The sequence below is a fragment of the Leucoraja erinacea genome, chromosome 6, assembly GCF_028641065.1.
Source record: "Leucoraja erinacea ecotype New England chromosome 6, Leri_hhj_1, whole genome shotgun sequence".
Lineage (NCBI taxonomy): Eukaryota > Metazoa > Chordata > Chondrichthyes > Rajiformes > Rajidae > Leucoraja > Leucoraja erinaceus.
In genome coordinates, this window is record NC_073382.1 from 84,667,348 (window position 1) to 84,695,221 (window position 27,874).

Below are 27,874 nucleotides of genomic sequence, written 5' to 3' on the forward strand. Positions count from 1 at the left end.
AAGTCAAGAACGACACGTATCTGCCTACATGTGATCCGTATAACCCCATTCCCTGCATATCCCCGTGCCTATCCAAAAGCCTTTTAAACATCAAGAGCATATCTGCCTCCACCACCACCCCAGGCACTCGTGTAAAAAACTTGCCCCACACATCTCCTTTAAACTTTGTCCCTCTCACCCTAAAGCTACGCCCTCTAGTCTTTTCTATCTGCGAAAAGGTTCTGTCCACCCTATCTATGCCCCTCATAATTTCATATACTTCGATCAGGTCTCCCTGCAACCTCCAGTACTCGATACAGGGAAAGATACAGCAAGCTTCCATTAAATTCACACCATTAAGGTTCATCACATATATTTCATGTACCTGCAAGTGGACTCTCACCAGATGTAGCTAGTTGGAGAGGTTGATGGGTTGCAGAGTTGATCTTTCCCCTTCAAGGTGATGCCTGCTGCATTCCTCGGTAAGGCGAGGTCTGGAGCCAATACGCCTTCGCCAAAACAAGACACAGAGTGCTGGAGTAACTCAGCAGGTCAGGCAGCATCGCTGGAGAAACATGGACAGGTGACGTTTTAGATTGGTCACACAAGTGGTCCACAGCAAAATGCATCCAGTTATTGAACTGTTGTCCCCTCGAAATCTCAGTAAACTGTAAGGGAGGAGATGTTTCCAAAGCAAACACGATTGGGTTGGACTTCAAGACATCCTTCGTCATTTGTGGCCATGTGTGGATTCCACCAATTGCTGTTAGGAATTGCTCCTCCTGATCTACGGTGCATTGTTGACCATCAGAATATACTTTGCAAAAACCCAGCACACAAGATCATTCGAGAATTCCTTCAGTGACTGATCAATTGCTCCCAGCTCATCACATTTGTGAGAATCATTGCCCCGAGGGCCGATACTATTCCGACATGTCTTATTTGATGCTAGTAATATTTGGCACAGAAAGATCAGAAGGAAATGTAGCGACCTTCAGGAAAAACAGTTTGATAAGATGCTTCTGTTATTCAAGTTCTACAAGTATATACAGCTACAATTCAAAACCCCAGACCATTAATGCAGCTGCGTAAACATGTCTCCTGTTAAATGGCCAAAGTTAGGGAAGATTCAGAGCCTGCTTTTCAATAATTTAAATCGACTAACATTGTTAAAGAGATCAGAAGTTTCCAAGACTCAGTTAACAAAGTCTGACCTAAATACAGTGAACTTACAATGGGATCTTACAGAGAGCTAGCAATTTGATTTATCATGAAATTAGCTGCTGTTTGTTTTTGGTAAATGGTTTCTTTGTAAAGATCTGGTGGACTTTCCAATCTGGTTTTTCTATTTCCTCATGATTAATCCACATGGCCGATCTTTGCTGGCTTTTCACAGCACAAGACCCACATACTCTTTTGTCTGCCAGTTTCATGCTGCCCACCGGGCTTGGTCTTGCACAGCAATAGACAATAGGTGCAGGAGTAGGCCATTCGGCCCTTCGAGCCAGCACCACCATTCAATGTGATCATGGCTGATCATCCCCAATCAGTACTCCGTACCTGCCTTCTCCCCATATCCCCTGACTCCGCTATCTTTAAGAGCCCTATCTAGCTCTCTCTTGAAAGTATCCAGAGAACCTGCCTCCACCGCCCTCTGAGGCAGAACATTCCACAGATTCTGTGAGAAAAAGTGTTTCCTCATCTTCGTTCTAAATGGCTTACCCCTTATTCTTAAACTGTGGCCCCTGGTTGTGGACTCCCCCAACACCGGGGACATGTTTCCTGCCTCTAGCGTGTCCAAACCCTTAATAATCGTATATGTTTCAATAAGATCTCCTCTCACCCTTCTAAACTCCAGAGTATACAAGCCTAGCCGGGAATTAACCTTGTAAACCTACCCACCATCCCGGGAATTAACCTTGTAAACCTACGCTGCACTCTCTCAATAGCAAGAATATCCTTCCTCAAATTAGGGGACCAAAACTGCACACAATATTCCAGGTGTGGTCTCACTAGGGCTCTGTACAACTACAGAAGGACCTCTTTGCTCCTATACTCGACTCCTCGTGTTATACAGGCCAACATGCCATTCGCTTTCTTCATTGCCTGCTATACCTGCATGCTTACTTTCATAGACTGATGTACAAGGACCTCCAGATCCCGTTGTACTTCCCCTTTTCCCAACTTGACACCATTTAGATAATAATCTGCCTTCCAGTTTTTTATACCAAAGTGGATAACCTCACATTTATCCACATTAAACTGCATCTGCCATGCATCCGCCCACTCACCCAACCTGTTCAAGTCACCCTGCATTCTCATAGCATCCTCCTCACAGTTCACACTGCCACCCAGCTTTGTGTCATCTGCAAATTTTCTAATGCTACTTTGAATCCCTTCATCCAAATCATTGATGTATATTGTAAATAGCTGCGGTCCCAGCACCGAGCCTTGCGGTACCCCACTAGTCACTGCCTCCCATTCTGAAAGGGACCCATTAATCCCTACTCTTTGTTTCCTGTCTGCCAACCAATTTTCTATCCATGTCAGTACCCTATCCCCAATACCATGCGCCCTCATTTTTCCCACTAACCTCCCATGTGGGACCTTATCAAATGCTTTCTGAAAGTCTAGGTACACTACATCCACTGGCTCTCTATTGTGCATTTTCCTCATTACATCTTCAAAAAATTCCAGAAGATTAGTCAAGCATGATTTCCTTTTCGTAAATCCATGCTGACTCGGACCGATCCCGTTACTGCTAACCAAATGTGCGGGTATTTCATCTTTTTTAATTGACTCCAGCATCTTCCCCACCACCGGTGTCAGGCTAACTGGTCTATAATTCCCCGTTTTCTCACTCCTGCCTTTCTCCTGTTTCAATGTCACCCCTCGCAAGGGACTGAATTTGATTCCTCACCAACAGAGCTAGCCCACCCCCTCTGCCCACCTGTCTGCCTTTTTGATAGGAGGTATAACCTTGAATATTCAGTTCCCAGCCCTGGCCCTCTTGCAGCCATGTCTCTGTAATTCCCACAACATCATACTTGCGGAATATTTCTTGAGCTCTCTCGAGTTGACCACAAGATGACCATGGGCCATACTAGGAGCGGGCAACTTGGCGTCCTCTGCTCCGCTCTTTATACGTTTAAGTGTTTCACAAAAGCTCTCTTGAATATTCAACTAAGAGATGCTGCAGAGATGTTGTCAAGCTGGAAAAGGTGCAGAGAAGATTCATGAGGATGTTGCCGGGAATCGAGGGCATGAGCTACGGGGGAAGTTTGAGCAGTCTAGGACTTTATTCCTTGGAGCGTAGGAGTGGTGCCCAGAACTGAACACAGTTCTATAATACCACAAGATGGTTGAACTGAGCATCATTTTATCTACTTCTATCAGGTCTCTCCTCAACCTCCTGCAATCCAGAGAAAACAATCCTAATCTGTCCAACCTCTCCCTCAATGCCCTTAACTGTACATTTCCCCCTTACATTTGAAAGGGTGACACTTCAAACTTGCTCAGATTAAACTCCATCTGCCATTTCTCAGCCCATTTCTGTAAATTATATCCCACTGTATACTTGGACAGCCTTCCTCACAGTTTGCAACTCCACACATTTTGATAGATAAACATAAGTTCAAAGAAAGAAGATAAATAACATAATATTCTTTATTGGCTGCATCTTGGCGCATAATCTCCAAGCGCTAGATATTTCAGATGAGATCAAATCTCTCTGATTTGCACATCTGCCGACTCCAAGTTATAAATTGCACTGTCGAGAAAAAAACAAGTTTATTGTGAAGAGATTGACAGGTTATGTTAAAACAAGAAGCTGGAAATGTGAAATAGCACCAGACAACTTCTCATCTGGTCAGTCGGCATCTGAGGAGAGTGAGACGGTCGATGATTCAGGGTGATCATCGCGAAATGTTAAAAAGAAATGTGTTTCAGATTGCACCTTCCATCTTTCTCAGCTTCTTCCCAGCAACCATCAGGCTCTTGAACACTGCACACACTAACCTCAGCAACTATGATCTTCAATGGACTGTGTCTTTGGTTGCATTACAGACGTCGGTTTTGCATTATTATGGTTACCTGGTATGATTGATTATTGATGAATGGTCTTATAGTGTGATGTTGGTGACTCCACCTTTGGATTACTGTTCAGTTTTCCCTGCTATAGGAAGAATGTCGTTAAGCTGGAGAGAGTGCGGAAAAGATTCACGAGGATGTTGCCAGGACTCGAGCACCTGAGCTATAGGGAATGATTGGGCAGACTAGGACTTTATTGCTTGGAGCGCAGGAGGATGAGGGGTGATCTTATAGAAAACATAGAAACATAGAAATTAGGTGCAGGAGTAGGCCATTCGGCCCTTCGAGCCTGCACCGCCATTCAATATGATCATGGCTGATCATCCAACTCAGTATCTCCATACCCCCTGATCCCCTTAGCCACAAGGGCCACGTCTAACTCCTTCTTAAATATAGCCAATGAACTGGCCTCAACTACCCTCTGTGGCAGAGAGTTCCAGAGATTCACCACTCTCTGTGTGAAAAAAGTTCTTCTCATCTCGGTTTTAAAGGATTTCCCCCTTATCCTTAAGCTGTGACCCCTTGTCCTGGACTTCCCCAACATCGGGAACAATCTTCCTGCATCTAGCCTGTCCAACCCCTTAAGAATTTTGTAAGTTTCTATAAGATCCCCTCTCAATCTTCTAAATTCTAGAGAGTATAAACCAAGTCTATCCAGTCTTTCTTCATAAGACAGTCCTGACATCCCAGGAATCAGTCTGGTGAACCGTCTCTGCACTCCCTCTATGGCAATAATGTCCTTCCTCAGATTATAGTGGTGTATAAAATCATGAGGGGAATAGATAGGGTGAATGAACAATCTGTTACCCAGAGTAGGGAAATCAAGAACCAGAAGAGGTTTAGGATGAGGGGGGAGAAGATTTAGTAGGCACCTGAAGGATAACGTTTTCACATTGGAACGAGCTGCCAGATGAGGTAGTTGATTCAGCTTCAGTAACATTTGAAATATATTTGGATACATGGATAGGACACAATTTAGTTTAATTTACTGAGGTAATTTACAGTGAAATGCTTTTTGTTGCATGTTATCCAGGCAGTGAAAGGTCTGTACGTGATTACAATAGACAATAGACAATGGGTGCAGGAGTAGGCCATTCGGCCCTTCGAGCCAGCACCACCATTCAATTTGATCATGGCTGATCATCCACAATCAGTACCCTATTCCTGCTTTCTCCCCATATCCCCTTACTCCGCTATTTTTAAGAGCCCTATCTAGCTCTCTCTTGAAAGCATCTAGAGAACTTGTCTCCACTGCCCTCTGAGGCAGAGAATTCCACAGACTCACCACTCTCCGTGAGAAAAAGTGTTTCCTCATCTCCGTTCTAAATGGCTTACTCCTTATTCTTAAACTGTGGCCCCTGGTTCTGGCCTCCCCCAACATCGGGAACATGTTTCCTGCCTCTAGCATGTCCAAGCCCTTAACAATCTTATATGTTTCAATGAAATACCCTCTCATCCTTCTAAACTCCAGAGTGTACAAGCCCAGCTGCTCCATTCTCTCAGCATATGACAGTCCCGCCATCCCGGGAATGAACCTTGTAAACATATGCTGCACTCCCTCAATAGCAAGAATGTCCTTCCTCAAATTAGGGGAGCAAAACTGCACACAATACTCCAGGTGTGGTCTCACTAGGGCTCTGTACAACTGCAGAAGGACCTCTTTGCTCCTATATTCGATTCCTCTTTGCCTTGCGGTACCCCACTAGTCTCTGCCTGCCATTCTGAAAGGGACCCGTTAATCCCTACTCTTTGTTTCCTGTCTGCCAACCACTTCTCTATCCATGTCAGCACTCTACCCCCAATACCATGTGCCCTAATTTTGCCTACTAATCTCCTATGTGGGACCTTATCAATTGTTTTCTTAAAGTCCAGGTACACTACATCCACTGGCTCTCCCTTGTCCATTTCCCTAGTGACATTTTCAAAAAATTCCAGAAGATTAGTCAAGCATTACAATTGAGCTACCCACAGGCAGGTAAATGGGATTAGATTAGATGGGGCATCTTGGAAGCCATGGGCATGTTGCTCTATTATCTGTGTGTCATGGAGGGGAAAATAGGACCCGGGGATCACGATGGGCCGAAGGGCCTGTTTGCGTGGCTTATCTCTAAACTAAACTAAGAACATAGGAATAAAACGTTCAGAAACATACAAAACATTTTGAATATGATTCTTTTAAAATCAATTTCAAAAGTGGGAGAACTTGATGCATGCAAAAATCAACATTATTAAAGCATAAACCCCTGTAGGCTTAAAATGGCAAGGTTTGTAAATCAATGGTACTTTATTGTCACAAGTACCTAGATACAGTACAATTCTGTTTTTGCATACAGTCCAGTAACAACCCTACTATACGTAAGCACCATTATATTTAAGTACAAGAGAGTAGGTATAGTAGATATCACTGAGGGAGTACACAAGTCGACACGTTTCCAGTGACATTTTGAACCCTCCAAGTTCAGAGTGGCTGTAAAGTCAAGTCTTATCCTGGCCGTAAAGGCCCGTTGTCCTGGCGACGGCACTGGGTCGGAGTTGCAGGTTTCGGCCTAGCCTGGCGACGTTCTTGTCAATGCAAACGTCATATCATTTCAACAAGTGATGTTTTACACACATTATTCTTGTAACAAGTTACAAAAACTTCCAGTTGGCAGCCAATGAAACAAGTACTGGAACTCTACCAAAAAACATATATCCACCAATCGTGTTTTAGGCACCAGCGTCTCAAAGCGGAATATAAAAGTAGTTTCAACAAAACAGACAAAACAATGCAATTTTAACAAGCTGAAGAACCAATATATCTATTTATACTCATACAATACATTAGTTAAATGCTTCTGCTGTAGATTGCATAGTTTGATCCTTCCAAATAATTCAACATAGTACACAAAAGAACAATACATACATATTATTTTTTTAAAGCTGGAAAGACTGATTGCAATGGAGAAGAAACAAAAAATCTCTTTGAAAGAGCAGTGAATCTCTCAGTGTTTCTGCATCGTATTGTCAAGTGGCCTCAATTATACGAGCATTTTAAAAGCATCTCAATTGCAAAATTTGTCCAACACTTTGCTACACAATCTACATGAAAACAGCAATGTCTACCCTGCAGAATCACACAGAGGCTAGCTGCTAGTGTCGAGTGTACAATCTTAAATCGAATGCCACAGTTCATGTGTGAAAATGTAATGTTATTTAAAAAAGACTTCATTCTGTATTGTGAAGGGATTTGTTTATGGATAGATTATTTTTTTACTTTATAACTAAAGGGCAAATGGAATTATATTGTGTAAATGGAAATTACCTGGGAGACATGTAAGAAGTCTGTTTGAATATCAGACTACAATTAATTTGTTGTGGCTTTTTAAAACAAAACTGTTATATCACATCTAGTCACATCGATGTGTGGAACAGGGCTTGTGAATATACCAGTCTGGTTTGGTTGAGAGATACAGCATGGAAACAGGCCCTTCGTCCCACCGAGTCCATGCCGACCATCGATCACCCACTCACACCAGTTCTGTTTTCCCACTTTCTCATCCACTCCCTACACACCCGGGGCACTTTATAAGTTCATATAGGAGCAGAATTAGGCCATTTGGCCCATCAAGTCTACTCCTCCATTCAATCATGGTTGATCTATCTTTCCCTCTCAACCCCATTCCCCTGCCTTCTCCCCGTAACCCTTGACAATCAACTAATCACCAACCTGTCAATCTGCACTTTAAAAATATCTAATTTACAGTGCTACAGGCCAAATGCAGGCAAATGGGACTGGCCCAGTTTGCCAACAATGTTGGCATGGGCAAGGTGGGCCGAAGGGCCTGTTTCCGTGCTATATGGCTCTGTGACTTCATGAGACTCCAAACAAGAATACACACCATAAAATCACCTAGGTAGAGAATTTACAGACAAACGTATTTTTCTGATGAACCAATAGTTAAAATGCCAGTCGCACAGCATGGAAACAGACCCTTTGGCCCAACTCGTCCATGCCGACCAAGATATCCCATCCACACTAGCCCCACTTGCCCGCGTTTGGCCCATATCCCTCTAAATCTTTCCTATCCATGTTCCAGTCCAAGTATCTTTTAAATGCTGTTATGTACCTGCCTCAACCACCTCCTCTGGCAGCTTGTTCCATACACCCACCACCCTCTGTGTGAATGCCTTTTTATTTTAATAACGTCTATGCAGTGAGTGCAGCAATATCAGTTACTTTCTTCAGTGTTTTGCTTCCTTCTGAGGTCGGGCACAAGTGATGAGAGAGAGTGGTCACTGGGCAGATAGATGTCTATCAAATCTCTCACTGTCTCTTACACACTGGACCATACTCTAGAACTGGAGCTGTTCCACTCTGAAACACTAGGGCGGCGCAGTGGCGCAGCAGATCGAGTTCTATCCTGACCTCGGGTGCTGTCGAAATGTAGAAATAAGGAACTGCAGATGCTGGTTTATTAAAAAAAAGACACAAACTGCTGAAGGAACAAGCATTGGAGAAGGGTCCTGAGCCTCACCTGACCACATTCTCCAGAGATGCTGCCTGACCTGCTGAGTTACTCCAGCACTTTGTGTCTTTGTCTTATGTGCAGTCTTGCACGTTCTCTTGGCTTTTACTCAGGGTGCTCTGGTTTCATCCCACATCACAAAGACCTGCTGTTTGGTAGGTTGGCTGCCCATTATACATTGTCCCCAGTGTGTAGGTGAAAGATAGCATTGGAAGGAGCTGACGAAAATGCGAGGAGAATAAACAGATTAGTATAAATGGGAGCTTGATGGCTGGCATGGATGTGTTGGGCTGAAGGGCCTGCTCCCATGCTCTATCTCTCTATTACTCTAAGGCAGGAACTTCATGTTTGGTGAACTTTCAAAACATTGAAAACAATTCTGGGCGGCCCATTGAGGCAGCAGGTAGAACTGCTGCGCCACACACCCGGTTTCAATCCTCACCACGGGTGCTGTCTGTACGGAGTTTGCACGTTCTCCCGTGTGTTTTCTCCGAGATCTTTGGTTTCCTCCCACACTCCAAAGACGTGCGGGTTTGTAGGTTAACTGACTTATGTGGAGGATAGTGTTAGTGTACGGAATCGCTGGTTGATGCAAAGACAGTGGCCTGAAGGGCCTGTTTCTACGCTGTATTCCTGTAGTGTAAAGTAAGGCATCCAGCTGTTAAGTTCTCATATAAAAGTCACTAATTCATTCATGGTGTAAAAAAAAACAAATATAAAACAAGATTTATTGATTGTTCTATCTATTGCATGGCCTGTACTAGCAGGGTCAACACAAGTTAATCAATCAGCAGGAACGCACGCTAGCACCTTTGTCTTTTAACCCAGACTTGGGAAAATGATGGCACACAGAACTGCAGATGCTGGTTTACAAGAAAAGACACAAAGTGCTGGAGTAATTCAGTGGGTCAGGCAGCATCTCCGGAGAACATGGATAGGTGACATTCTGGGTCGGGACACTTCGTCAGACTGATTATGATGGGGGGGGGGGGGGAAGCTGGAAGAGAGGAGGGACAGAACAAAGCCCGGTGAGTGATAGGTGGATGCAGGCAAGGGGGGTTTGACAGGTAGAGATGGTTTGACAAGGCCGGAGATGACTAAAGGCGCGAGATAACCTCTTTACTCCTTCTCTCACACTTATTGCCTTTTCACCTCTGGCCTTCGTCTGACCATCAGCCTCTCAAACCCCCCTCACCTGTATCCACCTATCACTCACCGGGTTTTATTCCTGCTCCTCCTCTCTTGCAGCTTTCCCCCCGCCCACCACACCACAACGACACCTATCCACATTCTCCACAGATGCTGCCTGACCCGCTGAGTTACTCCGGCACTCTGGGAAAACAAATGATTCTTCTTTTAGAAACCGAGAGCTCCCCATGCCGTTCCCCTGTTTGCGGGCTTTGCTCCTGGTTTGCACAGTGCGTTTTGGGTCACTTGATGAACTCTGAGCACCACAGACGATATCATGAGATCCACCACCAGACGTTGTGAACGATCACGCTTGCGTTTCTGAGGCCAAACATTGAAGTTTCAACAAGTGGAGTGGTTCGTCCATGTGAACTGGATAAATAAGGTAGTGGTCTTTTGCAGTAAGGCACGGTTGGTTGGCTTGCTCCGAGGCGCTCTGGGCTGGGCTGAGTTCTAGTGGGTCAAACTTCGGAGCTGTCCTGGTGCTGCAAACTGTGGGCAGTGCCGACCTTCCCGCTAGGCGGGTTGTTGCAGTCCGCTTTCTTGACCCAGGACCTCCTTCGTCTCACCAGCAGGACGATGACAATGGCGGCGCAGATGGCCAGCAGGAGGGCGGCCACTCCACCCGCCACCGGGACACCGACGCCCGTCCCCGCGCCGTCGCCGGGAGACTTGGCCACGGCACCTTGCGCCAACCTCCTGTCCTCCACCAGCGCCCGCTGCGTGCCGCTGCGCTGCAGCACCACGTGCTGCATGTTGGTGCCTCTGCGGTTGTCCACTCCGATGTTCTCGGCCGGCTGCGGGGAATCCTCCGCCGACCGGCGCCGCCGTGAACCCGGGCTGGCCGAATCCCAGCCGGACACTGCGTGGTATTCCAGGCTCCTCTTCCCAATCCCCCTACCGGCACTCTCTCCCGACCGCACCGTGTATATAGTGTGGATGTACCACTCTCGACCAGACGTCACCTAGGGAGTGAAAAATAACATAGAAACATAATTGGTGCATGAGTACCCTTTGAGCCAGAACTGCCATTCAATATGATCATGGCTGATCATCCAGAATCAGTGCCCCGTTCCTGCTTTCTCCCCATATCCCTTGATTCTGTTAGCCCTAAGAGCTAAATCTAACTCTCTTGAAAACATCCAATGAATTGGCCACCACTGCCTTCTGTGGCAGAGAATTCCACAGATTCACAACTCTCTGGGTGAAAACGTTTTTCCTCATCTCAGTCCTAAATGATCTACCCCTTATTCTTCAACTGTGCCCCCTGGTTCTGGACTCCCCCAACATGGGGAACATTTTTCCTGCATCTAGCCTGTCCACTCCCTTAAGAATTATATGTGTTTCTATAACACATGACCTTCAAGCCTTTGGGCTTACTAAAGTGAGAAACATTACTCAATTCAATGAAAAGCTGATTTGCAGTTACTCTTGAGGGTTAAAATATTGACTACAAATTCATTGGTGACACAGATAACTGCAGACATTGGAACCTTGAATAAGACACAAAGTGCTGGAGGAACTTGGCGGGTCAGGCAGCATCTGTGGAGGGAATGGACAGATGACGTTTCAGGTCGGGACCCTTGCTCGTACGTTGGCGAAGCCGCACTGGGTGACTGTTCGGAATTAAAACAAACTCGAGAGTTGCTGGATAGTTATCCTGATGAAAACATCAAAGTTGAATATCATCAACTTGCAATGTGAACAAGACTTGGAGTATTGTGCTCAGTTATGGTCACTAGGTGGGCTGAGGAATGGCTGATGGAATTTAATACAGAGAAGTGTGAGGTGTTGCATTTTGGGACGTTGAACAAGTGCAGGCCCTACACTGTAAATTGTAGGCCTCTGGGTAGTGTTGTAGAGCAGAGGGATCTAGGAGTACAAGTGCATGGTTCCTTGAAGGTTTTTGCCAATTTGACCTTCATCAGTTAGAGTGTTGAGTATAGAAGTTGGGAGGTCATGTTACAGTTGTATAAGATGTTGGTGAGACCCCATTTAGAATATTGTGTTCAGTTCTGGGCACCATGTTATAGGAAAGATATTGTCAAGCTTGAAAGGGTTCAGAGAAGATTTACAAGGTTGCCAGGACTAGAGGGTGTGAGTAGGCTGGGCCTCTATTCCATGGAGCACAGGACGATGAGGGGAGATCTTAGAGAGGTGTACACAATCATGAGAGGAATAGATCAAGTAGATGCACAGAATCTCTTGCCCAGAGTAAAGGAATCGAGGACCAGAGGACATAGGTTCAAGGTGAAGGGGAAAAGATTTAATAAGAATTTGAGGGGTAACTATTTCACACAGAGGGTGGTGGGTGCATGGAACAAGATGCCAGAGGAGGTAGTTGAGGCTGGGACTATCCCAGCATTTAAGAAACAGTTAGAATGGTACATGGATAGGACAGGCTTGGATGGAGCACCTAAGTTACAGAGAAAGGTTGGTCTTTATTCTTTGGAGCACAGAAGGTTAAGAGGGGGGACTTGATAGAGGTCTTTAAAATTATTAGAGGGATTGACAGAGTTGACGTGGATAAGCTTTTTCCATTGAGAGTAGGGAAGATTCAAACAAGAGGACATGATTTGAGAATTAAGGGACAGAAGTTTAGGGGTAACATGAGGGGGAACGTCTTTACTCAGAGAGTGGTAGCTGTGTGGAATGAGCTTCCAGTGGAGGTGGTGGAGGCAGGTTCGATTTTATCATTTAAAAATAAATTGGATGGGTATATGGACGGGAAAGGAATGGAGGGTTATGGTATGAGTGCAGGTAGATGGGACTAGGTGAGAGTAAGTGTTCGGCACGGACTAGAAGGGCCGAGATGGCCTGTTTCCGTGCTGTAATTGTTATATGGTTATGGTTACATGTTGGCGGTATGGACGAGTTGGACCGAAGGGCCTGTTTCCACGCTGTATCACTCTATACCCCTACTATAGGAGAATGCCATTAAGCTGGAAAGAGTGGACAAAAGATTTGTGAGGAAGTTGCCAGGACTCGAGGGCCTGAGCTACAGGTAGAGGTTGGGCAGTTTAAGACTGTATTCCTTGGAGCGCAGGAGGTGTCGGGGTGATCTTATAGAGGTGTATAAAATCACGAGGAGAATAGATAGAGTGCATGCACAGAGTCTTTTACCTGAGTTGGGGAATCAAGAACCAGGGAGCACAGGTTTGTGTGTGGGGCAAGATTTAATAGGAACTTGAGGGGCAAGTTCTTCACACAGAAGGTGGTGGATATATGGAACTAGCTGCCAAAGGAGGTGGTCGAGGCAGGTATTATAACATCATTTAAGACTTTTGGACAGGTACATGGATAGAAAGGTTTTAGAGGGATATGGGCTAAATGCAGGCAAATGGGACAAGTGTAGATGAGGTATCTTGGGTCGGCATGGGCAAGTTGGGCCGAAGGGCCTGTTTCTGTGATGAATGACTGTAACATTTTAACTGTTTGGTTATCAGAAGAATCCAAGGTCATGCCATAAATTCTCCACCTGGGGATTTCAGGTCGTGTATTCTTGTTTGGAGTCTGAGCAGTACAGCACGGAAGCAGATGATTCTCATCATCAGATGATACATCGTAGCCAGCAATGGTTTGACATTAATTCATATTTAAAGCATTAATCGGGCTCTGTGCGGTTCGCAATTGACATATATGTGTGTGTCGAGATTGACCCATCAGAAGCAGGATCTCGACCCGAAATGTCCCCATTGCCTCTCTCCAGAGATGCTGCCTGTCCCGCTGAGTTACTCCAGCTTTTTGTGTCTATCTTCGGTTTAAACCAGGATCTGCAGTTCTTTCCCACACATTGTGACCATCTTGCCGTGTTTACAATTAGTTGAATGCAGATCACTTAGCTTCAGTGTATATTAGGTTGCTGATGCTCATTAGGTATTCGAAACCCTAAACCATTCGCTCATAATCTCTTTGGTTTGTACGCTATGTGTTTGCTTTGGCTAACTTTGCACTGTTATTGTCTTTGTGCTTTTCACCACAATTTGTGCTTTTCACTACATTTAGTTGTTAAAGAAAAAGGAAGTTGCCTAACCAGGTACAAGGCTGACATCACATCAGGAGACACAATAAGTTTAATGCAGATGGAGTTAGACAGCAGGGAACCAGGTCCTTCAGCCCTCCCTCGTACACATAGTACGTCTCCCTTGTACCCACACACACTCAGTACGTTCCCCTTACACACACAGTACACACGCACACATAGTGGTCTCCCTCTCTCACACACAGCACAAGTCTCCGTTGTTCATGCACACCCATGCTCACACACAGGCACACATGCGCACACACATACCGTACACAAATACAGTATGTCTCTCTCGTGCGCACATACACACACACACACACAGAGTATAAAATCTCCCTTGTACACACGCACACACACAGGCACACACGCATGCATACATGTACTCACACACAGCACGGTTTCCTCGTACACACGCAGACACACGCACACAGTACGTTTCCCTCGTACACATACACGCACAAAGGCACGCACAGACACAGGCACACACGCACACATACACGTACTCACACAGTGCGATTCCCTTGTACACACACACATGTACACAGAGTACATTTGGACACAGCCCCCTCACACACACACACACACACACAACACACACACACACACACACACACACACACACACACACACACACACACACACACACACACACACACACACACACACACACACACACACACACACACAAAGACACAGGCAAACACGCGCGCATCATATGCACACATCGCGCCACACACACACACACACACACACACATACACACACACACACACACATACACACACACACACACACACACACAAACACACACACAACACCAACACACAAAAAAACACACACACACACACACACACACACACACACACACACACACACACACACACACACACAACAAACACTGGATCCTCTACTTCCTGACCAACAGACTCCAATCAGTGAGAATGGGGGACAAATCATCCTCTACGATAACCCTTAACATGGGAACTCCGCAAAGGATGCGTTCTCAACCCCTTCTTTACTCCTTGTACACCCACGACCGTGCAGCCTTGTACAAATCTAATTCAATTTACAAATTCGCAGACTGCACCACCATTGTGGGCCAGATATCAAATAATGATGAGACGGAGTACAGGAAGGAGATTGAGAACCTTGTGTCCTGGTGTCGAGACAACAACCTTTCTCTCAAGGTCAGCAAGACAAAGGAGATAGTGATCAGGAAGTGAAGCGGTTCACAGACCCCAGTGCATTGACGGCGCAGAAGTAGAGATGGTTGAAAGCTTCTAATTCCTAGAGTCAATATCACCAACAGCGTCTCCTGGATCACCCATATTGAAGCAACGACCAAGAAAGCACACGGTGCCTCAACGTCCTTAGAAGGCTGAGGAAGTTTGGCATGTCCCCTACAACTTTCACCAACTTCTACCAACAATGCACCGTAGAAAGCCTTCTATCAGGATGCATCACGGCTCGGTTTGGGAACAGCTCCATCCAAGACCACAAGAATTTGCAGCGAATTGTGGACACAGCCCAGACCTTCACACAAACCAACCTCTCTTCCATTGATTCCATTTATATCCCATCTGCCTCGGCAAGGCCAGCAACATAATCAGGGACGAGTCGCACCCTGGTCACTCCCTCTTCTCCCCTCTCTCATCGGGCAAAAGGTATAGAAATGTGAAAACGCACACCTGCAGATTCAGGGACTGTTTCTTCCCAGCTGTTATCAGGCAACTGAATCATCCTACCACAACCAGAGAGCGGTGCTGAACTACTATCTACCTCATCGGTGACCCTCGGATGTTGATGATCCTTGATCGGACTTTACTGGCTTTAGCTTGCATTAAACGTTATTCCCTTATAATGTATCTACACACTGTAAATGGATAGATTGTAATCATGCATTGTCTTTCTGCTGACTGGATAGTATGCAACAAAAGCTTTTCACTGTACACAAAGACACACACGCATTACGCATACGCAGCACGTTTCTGTCATACCTGGAAGAGCGGAGAGGAGTCCACATGGAATCCGTCAGAGCCGGGCTGGGTGGCGAGTCCGAGGGCTTCATAATCGTCGATTGCCAGCCGAGCGTTGAAGGCCAGGTTACCAAAGTACACGTCCTGGGTTTCAGGCTGGGCCTTGTCCTGTACAAAAATCATCAGCAGCATTGTTACAGCGAAACACATCAGCGTAACAAAAATAAACTGTGGGGCCCCTGTCAGTGGTATTTGTGTCATCGAGAGCGAGATGACAGAAGACCAGACAGTGGCCTATGTTGTGCCTCTATTGAAGGAAAGCCTAGGAACTGCAGGCTATGTACAGGTCCCCCACCGATTATCCGGCAACTGGTGATCCGGCACCTTCTTTAACCCGGACAAAAATTACCAGAGCGCACTTGAAATTCCCCCCCGAAAATCCCCCGAAAACGTGGCACCTGGGCCGGGTGAGGGGGCCGATCTCGACTCTATCGGGACTTCCGCGGCCGATCGGTGGGTGGAATTTGCCTCGTGCAGCCGGGGCTCTGGAACTCGGGCCCGGCCGGAGCCAGCAGATCCGTGTCCCACAGCCGACTTTCCGTGGCTCACTTTGTGGTATCTCGGTGCCTCGAGGCCGTGAGCTCTGTTGGTCCGGGAAAAAGGATAATACGGCAAGGCTTTGGAACCAAGGGTGCTGGAAAATTGGTGGTGGACCTGTTCTCTTCTGTAACGGCATTTAAAAGACACTTTTAAATGCCGTTACTGCGGATAGGAATGTTTTAGAGGGATATGGGTCAAATACAGGCAGGTGGGATCCGTGTAGATGGGGCATGTTGGTTGTCATGGGCAAGTTGGGCCTGTTTCCATGCTGTATGACTCTTTGACAGGTAAACCTAACATCAGTGAGTATACAGAAAGGGAACTGCAGATGCCAGTTTACCAAAAAAGACACAAACTGCTGGAGTAACTCAGCAGGTTAAGCAGCATCTCTGGAGAACATGGATAGGTGAGGTTTCGGGTCAGGTTTGATGAAGGGTCCAGACCCGAAACGGCACCTATCATGTTCTCCAGAGATGCTGCCTGACCCGCTGAGTTACTTCAGCACTTGATGTTTATCAGCAGGTATAGAAGTTGGGATGTCATGCTAGTTATACAATGTTGGTGAGGCAACATTTAGAGTATTCGTTCATTGTTAGTCAGTATACAATGGACAATAGGTGCAGGAGTAGGCCATTCGGCCAGCACGAGTTCAATGTGATCATGGCTGATCATCCCCAATCAGTACCCCGTTCCTGCCTTCTCCCCATACCCCCTGACTCTGCTATCTTTAAGAGCCCTATCTAGCTCGCTCTTGAAAGTATCCAGAGAACCGGCCTCCACCGCCCTCTGAGGCAGAGAATTCCACACTCACAACTCTCTGTGTGAAAAAGTGTTTCCTCATCTTCGTTCTAAATGGTTACCCCTTATTCTTAAACTGTGGCCCCTGGTTCTGGACTCCCCCAAAATCAGGAACATCTTTCCTGCCTCTAGCGTGTCCAAACCCTTAATAATCTTATATGTTTCAATAAGATCCCTTCTCATCCTAAATTCCAGAGTATACAAGCCCAGCCGCTCCATTCTCTCAGCATATGACAGTCCCAATATCCCGGGAATTAACCTTGTAAACCTACGCTGCACTCCCTCAATAGCAATAATATCCTTCCTCAAATTAGGGGACAAACATTACACACAATACTGCAGGTGTGGCCTCACTAGGGCTCTATACAACTGCAGATAGACCTCTTTGCTCCTATACTCAACTCCTCTTGTTATGAAAGCCAACATGCCATTCGCTTTCTTCACTGCCTGCTGTACCTGCATGCTTACTTTCATTGACTGATGAACCAGGACCCCCAGATCCCGTTGTACTTCCCCTTTCCCCAAGTTGACACCATTTAGATAATAATCTGCCTTCCTGTTTTAGTTACCAAAGTGGATAACCTCACATTTATCCACATTAAACTGCATCTGCCATGCATCTGCCCACACCCCCAACCTGTCCAAGTCCTGCATTCTCATAGCATCCTCAGCCTAGTCATCATAGTCAGCCTGCTATAGGAAAGAAGCATTTAAGCTAAAAAGATGAACAGCGTGCAGTTCTGTTCCCCATTCTATGGATTTACGAGAATTAACAAGGTCTAGGAAGTTTGAGACACAGGGAGAGATTATATAGGTTGGTTCATTTTTCCACGCAGATTAGGAGGCTAAGGGTAGACCTTCTCAAGGTTCATAAAATCATGAGGGTTATATAAAATGTAAATGGACACAATCTTTTACCCAGAGTAGGGGCATTAAGTACAAGTGAAGAAAGGTTTAAGGTGAGAGAGGAAAGATTTAATAGGAACCTGAAGGGAACATTTTCACACAGAGGGTGAGGTGGGTGTATGGAACGAGCTGCCAGAGGAGGTAGTTGAGGCAGGTATTATAGCAGCATTTAAAAGACATTTGGACAGGTACATGGAAAGGAAAGGTTTAGAGGGATATGGGTCAAACGTGGGCAGGTGGGTCTAGTGTACATGGGGCATTTTGGTTGGTGTGGGCAGGTTGGGCCTGTTTCCATGCTGTATGACGCTAAAAGCACATACAACTGATAAGAAACAACAGTTTAGATTAGCATGGAAACAGTTCAGTCGAGCGGCCCACCGTGTCTGCGCCGCCCAGCGATCACCCCGTACACTAGCACTAACGTACACACTAGGGACAAGTTACAATTTTACTGAAGCCAATTAACCTACAAACCTGTACGTCTTTGGAGTGTGGGAGGAAACCGGAGCACCCAGAGAAAACCCACATGCAAACTCCGTGTCTGTGGCGCTGTGAGGCAGCAACACTACCGCTGCGCCCACGTGCCGCCATTGATCGCCCGTGTGACCGTGCGACTCACGGGAGTGGCGTGGCAGAAAGGGAGGGCGATGATGAGCCTTACCAGGATTTTGAACCTGTACAAGAGGGAGGGAGAGTCTGCCACACAGCCGTACTCAGCGTTTAACGGGTTGTACTTGGGAACGTATCCGTCCGCACCGGTGCACAGGAACACCTTCTCTATGTTGCAAAAGAACGAGTCCCCCAGGTTCTGGACGGGATCCACCATTACACGCCCGTACACAACCGATCCTGCAGGATTAAGGCATTGGTTTAGTTGAGTTTAGCGATGCAGTGCAGAAACAAGCCCTTGGGCCCACCGAGTCCGCAACGACCAGCATATTGTCACTACCCTACACACACTAGGGATATTTTTATATTTACACCAAGCCAATGAACCTACAAACCTGTACGTCTTTGGAGTGTGGGAGGAAACCGAAGATCTCAGAGAAAACCCACGTGGTCACGGGGAGAACGTACAAATTCCATTCAGACAGCATCTGTAGTCAGGATCGAACCCGGGTCTCCAGCGCTGTAAGGCAGCAACTCTACCGCTACGCCACTTTGGTCAATGCACAATAGTGCTTTATTCATCACATGTACTAACGCACAGTGAAATTCCTCTTTGCAAATCACATGCTGCAGCACTCGTGAGTAAGGCAAGGCAGCGCCTTTACCCCCTCAGGCAATTGAGGACATTCAGAGTGTCTCTGAGGATCCTCCAGTGCTTCTACTCAGCGGCTGTGGAAAGCATCTTGTCTGGAAATATCACAATTTGGTTTGGGAATTGCTCTGCCAAGGACAAGAAGGCTCCGCAGAGAGTAGTGCGTTCGGCCGAACGCACTATGGGAACTACACTCGCCCCTCTGCAGGAACTATACATCAGGAGGTGCAACTCCAGAGCCAATAAGATCATGGGAGACCCCTTCCACCCCTGCAATGGACTATTCCAGCTGCTACGGTCAGGCAAACGCCTCCATTGCCATGCGGTGAGAACGGAGAGGTTGAGAAGGAGTTTCTTCCCAGACACCATTAGGACTGTAAACTCCGACCTCACCAGGGACTAACATTACTGTACCATTCTACTGTTTTTTTTAAATTGCTGTTTTTTTTCCTTTTTCCTTCCTCCCACAATATGTAATATGTAAAAGAATATGTGATTCTGTTCCATTCTGTTTGTAGTTTGTTTGTTTTTTGCACAAAGTCCGCGAGCATTGCCACTTTTCATTTCACTGCACATCTCGTATGCGTATGTGTATGTGACGAATAAACTTGACTTGACTTGAAATGTTTTGATTCGCAAAGTGTACAGAAATAGTCCACTGAGACCGCATGCCCTTAGCTTCCTATTAAATCCTTCCCCTCTTACCTTAAACTCATGTTCTTTGGTTCTTGATTCCACTGTTTTGTGCATTCACCCTATCTATTCCCTTCATGATCTTATACATCACTATAAGATCTCCCCTCAAACCTTCCTTGCTCTCTTTCCCGCTTAACAATATCGGTTTTAGAGCAGGATGGACACAACTGAACGTAGCACTCCAGACATGGCCTCACGTTGCGGTTTTAGCCAGTGTTATTGCTTTATAACAAGTGGATTGATGTTTTGTTGCTGGAATCTCGCGGTAATCCAGTAACCAAGTCACCCTGCTATGAGAATGCAGGGTAACTTGGACAGGTTGGGGGAGTGGGCAGATACATGGCAGATTCAGTTTAATGTAGATAAATGTGAGGTTATCCACTTTGGTAGTGAAAACAGGAAGGCAGATTATTATCTAAATGGTGTCAACTTGGGAAAAGGGGTACAACGGGATCTGGGGGTTCTTTTTCATCAGTACAGGTACAGCAGGCAGTGAAGAAAGCGAATGGCATGTTGGCCTTTATAACAAGACAGAGTTGAGTGTAGGAGCAAAGAGGTCCTTCTGCAGTTGGTCAGGGCCCTAGTGAGACCACACCTGGAGTATTGTGTGCAGTTTTGGTTTCCAAATTTGTGGAAGGACATTATTGCGATTGAGGGTGTGCAGTATAGGTTTACAAGGTTAATTCCCGGGATGTCGGGACTGTCATATGCTGAGAGAATGGAGCGGCTGGACTTGTACACTCTGGAATTTATAAGGATGAGAGGGCATCTTATTGAAATATAAGATTATTAAGGGTTTGGACACGCTAGAGGCAGGAAACATGTTCCTGATGTTGGGGGAGTCCAGAACCTGGGGCCACAGTTTAAGAATAATGGGTAAGCCATTTAGAACGGAGATGAGGAAAAACCTTTTCACACACAGAGTTATGAGTCTGTGGAATTCTCTGCCTCAGAGGGCGGTGGAGGCCGGTTCTCTGGATACTTTCAAGAGAGAGCTAGATAGGGCTCTTACAGATAGCGGAGTCAGGGGATATGGGGAGAAGGCAGGAACGGGGTACTGATTGGGGATGATCAGCCATGATCACATTGAATGGCAGTGCTGACTCGAAGGGCCGAATGGCCTTCTCCTGCACCTATTGTCTATTGTCTATTGTAAGTGGACAGATGTTTCGTTGCTGGAGTGGGGGCAGTAAGTGGACAGATGTTCGTACCTTCAGTGAACGCCACATCACTGCCTTCTCCAAAGCCCATGGAGCCATCAGACAGCCAGAGACTCTTCTTGTTCAGGAGGAACATCTGTGTGTTGAGACTGAACTCGGCCGGCACTGGGTCACTGACCTGAACCATGCAAACAGAAACGTGAACATGACCAGGTCAACACTCAAACACAGCCAACCTCTACATCAACCATCACCGCCCCAAGGAGAATCATTACAACATGTACCTTCCCCTTAACCTTCATTAGTATTCTATTAAATGAATGCTTCATTTGAATGTTAGGTTTAATCTGAAGATAAGAAAGTGCTGGAGTAACTGAGCGGGTCTGACAGCATCTCTGGAGAATAGAGATGTCACTGATCAGAAATGTCACCGGTCAGAAATGTCACCTATCCATGTTCCCCAGAGATCTACCTGACCCACTGAGTTACTCAAAGGGTCTCAACCCGAAACATCGTCAGTCCATTCCCTCCAGAGATACTGCCTGACCCACTGAGTTCCTCCAGTACTTTGTGTTTTGTTAAAGACTGCAGCGTCTGCTGTTCCTGTGCCTCTGTTTACTGCTCCACTGCAAATTCTCCTCAAAATATTACTACTTTGAAGAAGTTCTCCTGGTCTCTCCAACAGGAGTTCTGTGAGACCCCTCTCTCACTGCTCCCCCTCGGTGAGGCCTGCTGTGCTCCTACTCTCCCACCATTTTTCTTCACCTGGACTCACGACCACAGTAGTCTGAAGAAAGGTCCCAAACCAAAACATTCTCTGCCCATTCCCTCCGCAGATGCCGCCTGACCCGCTGTGTTACACCAGTGCATCTGCAGGGCCCTCTGTCTCCATATCCTTCCTGTAATGGGGTGACCAGAGCTTCGTGCATGACAGTCCAAAAAAGCTGTAACGTGACTTCCTGACTCTTCTACTCATTGCCACCACCAATGAAGGTAAGTTTAGCATATACCTTATATACCACTCTATCTACTTGTTCTGCCACTATCAGGGAGTTATTGGTTTGTACACCAAGATTCCTCACTACATCGATGGTGTTAAGGCTCATGACGTTCTTTCTGTGTCACAGTCATGGAGTCTTACAGCGTTGAAACAGGCCCTTTGGGCCATCTTGCCCATACCAGTGTTAAAACACATTTGTACTCCCTGGCTTTTGACCATGCCTGAGGCTTTGCTTCTGTTTGTGGTGTTTTTGATGTTTCTTTATTTTACTTGTCTTTTCCTACTATTTCTTTTGATTGTTATTTTTGGTGTGTATTAACTTTTTTGTCAATGATTAGTGATGTACAGCACTTTGTTGCAGCTATGTTTGTTTTTAAAGTGCTCTATAAATAAAATTATTATTATTATTATTTATTATTATTATTATTATACAACCAACAAGTCCCATTTATACTAGTCCCACTTACCTGCCTTTGGCATATATCCCTCTAAGCCTATCCTATCCATGTACCTGTCCAAATGTTTTTAGCGATAGTCCTGCCTCATTTACCTCTTCTGCAGCTTGTACCATATCCCCACCACCCTATGCAAACAAACTTACCCCTCAGATTCTTATTGAATCTTTCCGACCCTTATCTTAAATATATATCCTCTGGTTCTCGATTCCCCACCTCTGGGTAAAATACTCTGTGCATTCACCTTATCTATTCCCCTCATGATTTTATAAACCTCTCTAGGATCACCCCTCAGCCTCCTGCCCTCCAAGGAATAAAGTCCTAGCCTGCCCATCATCTCCCTGTAGCTCAGCCCCCCCCCCCGAATCCAGGTAACATCCTCGTAAATGTTATTTTGCATCCTTTCCAGCTTTAATGACATCCTTCCTAATAACAGAGTGAACAAAACTGGACACAATACTCCAAAAGTGGCCTCGCCAAAGTCTCGTACAAGTGTTCTTGCGTTTCACCTGTGGCACAATGAACCTGTCCCTGCCCACACGAGAGTTGTGGTGGTATCAATACTGGCTGCTAACTTCACACTCCTTCCCCATCCTCAGTGACATGGAAAGGCTGGAGAGAGAATACACCGACATGGAAGGGTTCAGTAATTCAGTACCTGCTGAAACCTGATGTCCAGATCAAAGATTATGGGCTCCCTCGGATTGCAGACTATGGGGAGAGTATAGTCTTGACTTGGGGACGAAGCGCATGGAATCAGTTTCACCGTGTACGTACCCGAATAATCACGGACCTGCGGTGAACATTTTTTTTTGTTTTGTTTGTGTCAAAAATAATTTATTTAATTACGATCACGATACAAAAAGCAAACCATGGTAACACACCCACCACCATAGTACACATTCACCAAACTATCTAGACATTAAATTTTCAAACAACTGTGTTACAAACCTTACAAATATACTAAATAACTACTGTACAACAATGCCCCTCTCAAACACCGCCCTGGCGCAGAATGTTGGGCGAGTCCAGAACCAGGGGCCACAGTCTTAGAATAAAGGGGAGGCCATTTAAGACTGAGGTGAGAAAAAACGTTTTCACCCAGAGCGTTGTGAATTTGTGGAATTCCCAGCCACAGAGGGCAGTGGAGGCCAAATCACTGGATGGATTTAAGAGAGAGTTAGATAGAGCTCTAGGGGCTAGTGGAATCAAGGGATATGGGGAGAAGGCAGGCACGGGTTATTGATTGGGGACAATCAGCCATGATCACAATGAATGGCGGTGCTGGCTCGAAGGGCCGAATGGCCTCCTCCTGCACCTATTTTATATGTTTCTACGCAATTCAATGCTCAATGGTGCTTTGTTCTCATATGTACATAATACAATGAAATTATTTCTCGAGTCACCAAAGTCCTGTCTTGGGTGTATGGAGTGTGTGTGGGAGTGTGTGCCTGAGATGCATTCTGTGTCCCCCAAACATTTAGCAGCAGTTCATGGCACCATAGAGGTAGATTCACAGAGAAAGATTACTTGTAAATGACATCTTGCAAAACACTTACAGCTGTAGTGAAAGAAAAATATTTTTAAAATTTGAATATAAAACGTAGAACGGTAAAACTGGACTTTACAGGACCTGTGCCTCGAGACTGTGTGGTACAAAATTAAATATATTAGTCCGGGCATCATCTGGCTCTGCTAACTCTTAGTTACAATACTCCGTTTATCCTTTAGTTTAGTTTAGAGATACAGCAGGAAAGAGGTCAGTCAGCCCACCAAGTGTGCACCAACCAGCGATCCCCGCACATTAACACAGTCCTACACTCACTAGGGATCATTTACACGTACACCAAACCAATTAACCTACAGACCTGTACGTCTTTGGAGTGTGGGAGGAAACTGAAGATCGTGGAGAAAACCCACGCGGTCACGGGGAGAACGTACAAACTCCGTACAGACAGCACCCGTAGTCGGGATCGAACCCGGGTCTCTGGCGCTGCAAGCGCTGTAAGGCAGCAACTCTATTGCTGCGCCACCGTGGCCACCCCTAATTATCCTAATTCAATATTAATTCCAAAGTTTCATAAACATTCACACCAATACTTATACTTCTTGAATTGCTTTGAGTTTGAGAAGGAGTTTCTTCCCAGAGGCAATTCGGACTGTAAACGCCTATCTCACCATGGACTAACTCTACTGAACGTTTTTCCTTCCATTATTTATTATGTAAAAGAATATGTGTGTTATGATTGTGTTTATAATTTGTTTGGTTGTTTTGTTGTTTGTCTTTTGCACAAAAGTCCGCGAGCATTGCCACTTTCATTTCACTGCACATCTCGTATGTGTATGTGACAAATAAACTTGACTTGACTTGACTTGACTTGAGTTGGAGCTGTACAACACTGACCAAGTTGGCATACTGGACTAGTTCCATTTGCCCAGATCTCTAAACCCTTCCTATCTAAATCTCTTTTAAAAATCGTAATTGCATCCACTTCTATAGCTCGTTCCAGTTACAGACTATCCTCTCGGTGATAAAAAGTTGTCCCTGACGTGCCTCTCTCCCCACTCACCTTAAGGCTATTGTTTTGTATGGATATTTTTAATGATTGATTACGTTTTTTTTAAGCCTATTTTATTAAAAGAAATATCCAGACCTATTGCTCACAAATATACTCTGAATCAAATAAAATTTTCGGGATTTCAATACAGGTAAACTTTCCTGATGAAAAAAGTTTTTTTTTAAATGTACGGTGCCTCAACGAAACAGCTCAAAAGGCTTCCTGAACGATTCATTTCTTTCAAGGATGATCTTTCTCATAATGTTATATCCCACACTCTGTATCTTCCCCTTTGCTCTACCTATTGTACGAGTTTGACTGGATTGTGTTTATGTACAGTAATATCTAATCTGTTTGGATAGCTGCAAAACAAAGCTTTTCACTGTACCTCGGTACACGGGGCAATAGTAAACCGAAACCTAAAGGTAGACCTAAATCCACGAAAAATATAAATTATATATAAAATAAACAATAACTCATACATATTGCAAGACTAAAACGATAAAGACTGTGCAAAAACAAGACAGTAGTGCCAAACATAATTTGGAATCAAGTCTGTGGCAGTGCAAGAGGTGGCCGTAGTGTTTGACTCTTGATTCGGTTGCGGGTCGGTTCAAGAACCTGATGGTTGTTGGAAAGTAGCTTAGTTTAGTTTAGTTTAGAGATAGAGTGAGGAAACAGGCCCCTTGGCCCACTGGGTTCGTGCCGCCCAGCGATCCCCGCACATTAACACTATCCTACACCCACTAGGGACAATTTTTACATTTACCAAGCCAATTAACCTACAAACCTGTACGTCTTTGGAGTGTGGGAGGAAACCGAAGATCTCGGAGGTAACCCACGCAGGTTATGGGGAGAACGTACAAACTCCGTATAGAGAGCACCCGTAGTCGGGATCGAACCCGGGACTCTGGCGCTGCATTCGCTGTAAGGCAGCAACTCTACCGCTGCGCCACCGTGACCGCCCTGTTCCTGAACCTGGTGGTGTGGGAACTTCAGGCTTGTGTACCTCCTGCCCGACGGTAGCAGTGAGGAGAGGGCACGTCCTGGATGGCTGAGGGTAGATGCCGCCATCTTGAGGCAGGGCCTGGTGTAGGTGCTGTCGATGGTGGGGAGGGCTGTGCCTGTGATGGTGAATAAACACTGTCAACATTGCAAGATTTACAGACAGAAACTTACTGCAAAGTCTGACGTGAAGCTCCACTGCTGTTCAGGATGGTTGTAGCTGGGTTCACTGCGAACTAAACTCAGTGTAAAGGTGAGGCCTGGATGGTCAGCACACATCACCATGGATCTCAGAGCAGAGGCTGCAAACAACAGTGGGGGTATTAGAGCAATTCAAAATTATTAAGCTCATCCATTGTACTTTATTGCAACAACTAAAGCTATAAAAATTACTTATTAACTAACTTTAGTATAGTTTAGTTTAGAGATGCAGCTCGGAAACAGGCCCTTCGGCCCTCCCGGGTCCGCGCCGACCAGCGATCCACACTATCCTACACGCATTCGGGACAATTTTTTACATTTGCCAAGCCAATTAACCTGTACATCTTTGTAGTGTGGGAGGAAATCGAAGATCTCGGAGAAAACCCATGCAGATCACGGGGAGAACGTACAAACTCCGCACAGACAGAATCCGTAGTCAGGATCGAACCCGGGTCTCCGGCGCTGCATTCACTGTAACGCAGCAACTGCGCCACCGTGACTGCCTTTTCTTTTCTCAAAATTTAAAAACTGCTTTAAATTCTCTGCTTATCCGACACCATTTTGTCGCCTTTTCACCTCCGGCCTTTGTCACTTACTCCACCCATCTGCCTATCACCTGTATCCACCTATCACTCACCAGGCTTTGTCCCACCCCCACCGCTTTTCCAGAATTCCACCCCCCTAATTCATCAGCCTCACTTCACGCTGCCTTGGGAAAGAAGCCAGCATAATCATAGACTTCCTGTCCGGCAGAAGGTACAGAAGCTTGAAAGCCCGCACCACCAGACTAACGAACAGCTTCTTCCCCTCTGTTATCAGACTTCTGAACGGTCCTTTCACAAGCTGGGGTACTGTCCGATTCACCTCGACCCCATTGTGGACATTGGACTTTGTCTCTGGAACTAGAGGGGGAGTCTAGACCAGAGGTCATAGCCTCAGAATAAAAGGACGTTCCTTTAGGAAGGAGATGAGGAGGATATTTGGTGAATGAGGAGAGTGGTGAATCTCTGGAACTCTCTGCCACAGAGGGTAGTTGAGGCCAGTTCATTGGCTATATTTAAGAGGGAGTTAGATGTGGCCCTTGTGGCTAAGGGGATCAGGGGGTATGGAGAGAAGGCAGGTACGGGATACTGAGTTGGATGATCAGCCATGATCATATTGAATGGCGGTGCAGGCTCGAAGGGCCGAATGGCCTACTCCTGCACCTAATTTCTATGTTTCTATATTTTTAAAGCAGGGATAGATCGATTCTTGATTAGTATGGGTGTCAGGGGTTATGGGGAGAAGGCAGGAGAATGGGATTAAGAGGGAAAGATAGATCAGCTATGATTGAATGGCGGAGTAGACTTGATGGGCCGAATGGCTGAATTCTTCTCCTATCATGTATGGACATGAACATGATGCGCTACAATGCTGGGAACTATATTCTGCACTCTGTATCTTCCCCTTTGCTCTACCTATTGTACTTGAGTT

The 27,874-nt window shown here is 45.8% G+C and overlaps 1 protein-coding gene across 2 annotated transcripts in view; it reads right to left on the minus strand.

The window, feature by feature from the left end:
* Positions 1 to 6,333: 6,333 nt before the first annotated feature.
* LOC129698375 (FRAS1-related extracellular matrix protein 2-like) overlaps positions 6,334 to 27,874 on the minus strand; it is a 125,074-nt gene continuing 103,533 nt past the window's right edge. The window contains exons 19-25 of one of the 2 annotated variants that reach the window (XR_008723668.1): positions 26,375 to 26,502; positions 23,296 to 23,430; positions 21,234 to 21,360; positions 18,727 to 18,914; positions 15,783 to 15,929; positions 9,916 to 10,726; positions 6,334 to 9,492 (exon numbers count right to left, since the gene is read on the minus strand). Coding sequence is in view for 1 of the 2 variants with exons in the window: in XM_055637491.1 (XP_055493466.1) it covers positions 10,223 to 10,726; positions 15,783 to 15,929; positions 18,727 to 18,914; positions 21,234 to 21,360; positions 23,296 to 23,430; positions 26,375 to 26,502 (1,229 nt within the window). In the remaining variant the exon portion in view is untranslated. Of the gene's footprint in view, positions 9,493 to 9,847; positions 10,727 to 15,782; positions 15,930 to 18,726; positions 18,915 to 21,233; positions 21,361 to 23,295; positions 23,431 to 26,374; positions 26,503 to 27,874 lie in introns of those variants that run through there. The other variant, XM_055637491.1, reaches the window with a different exon arrangement.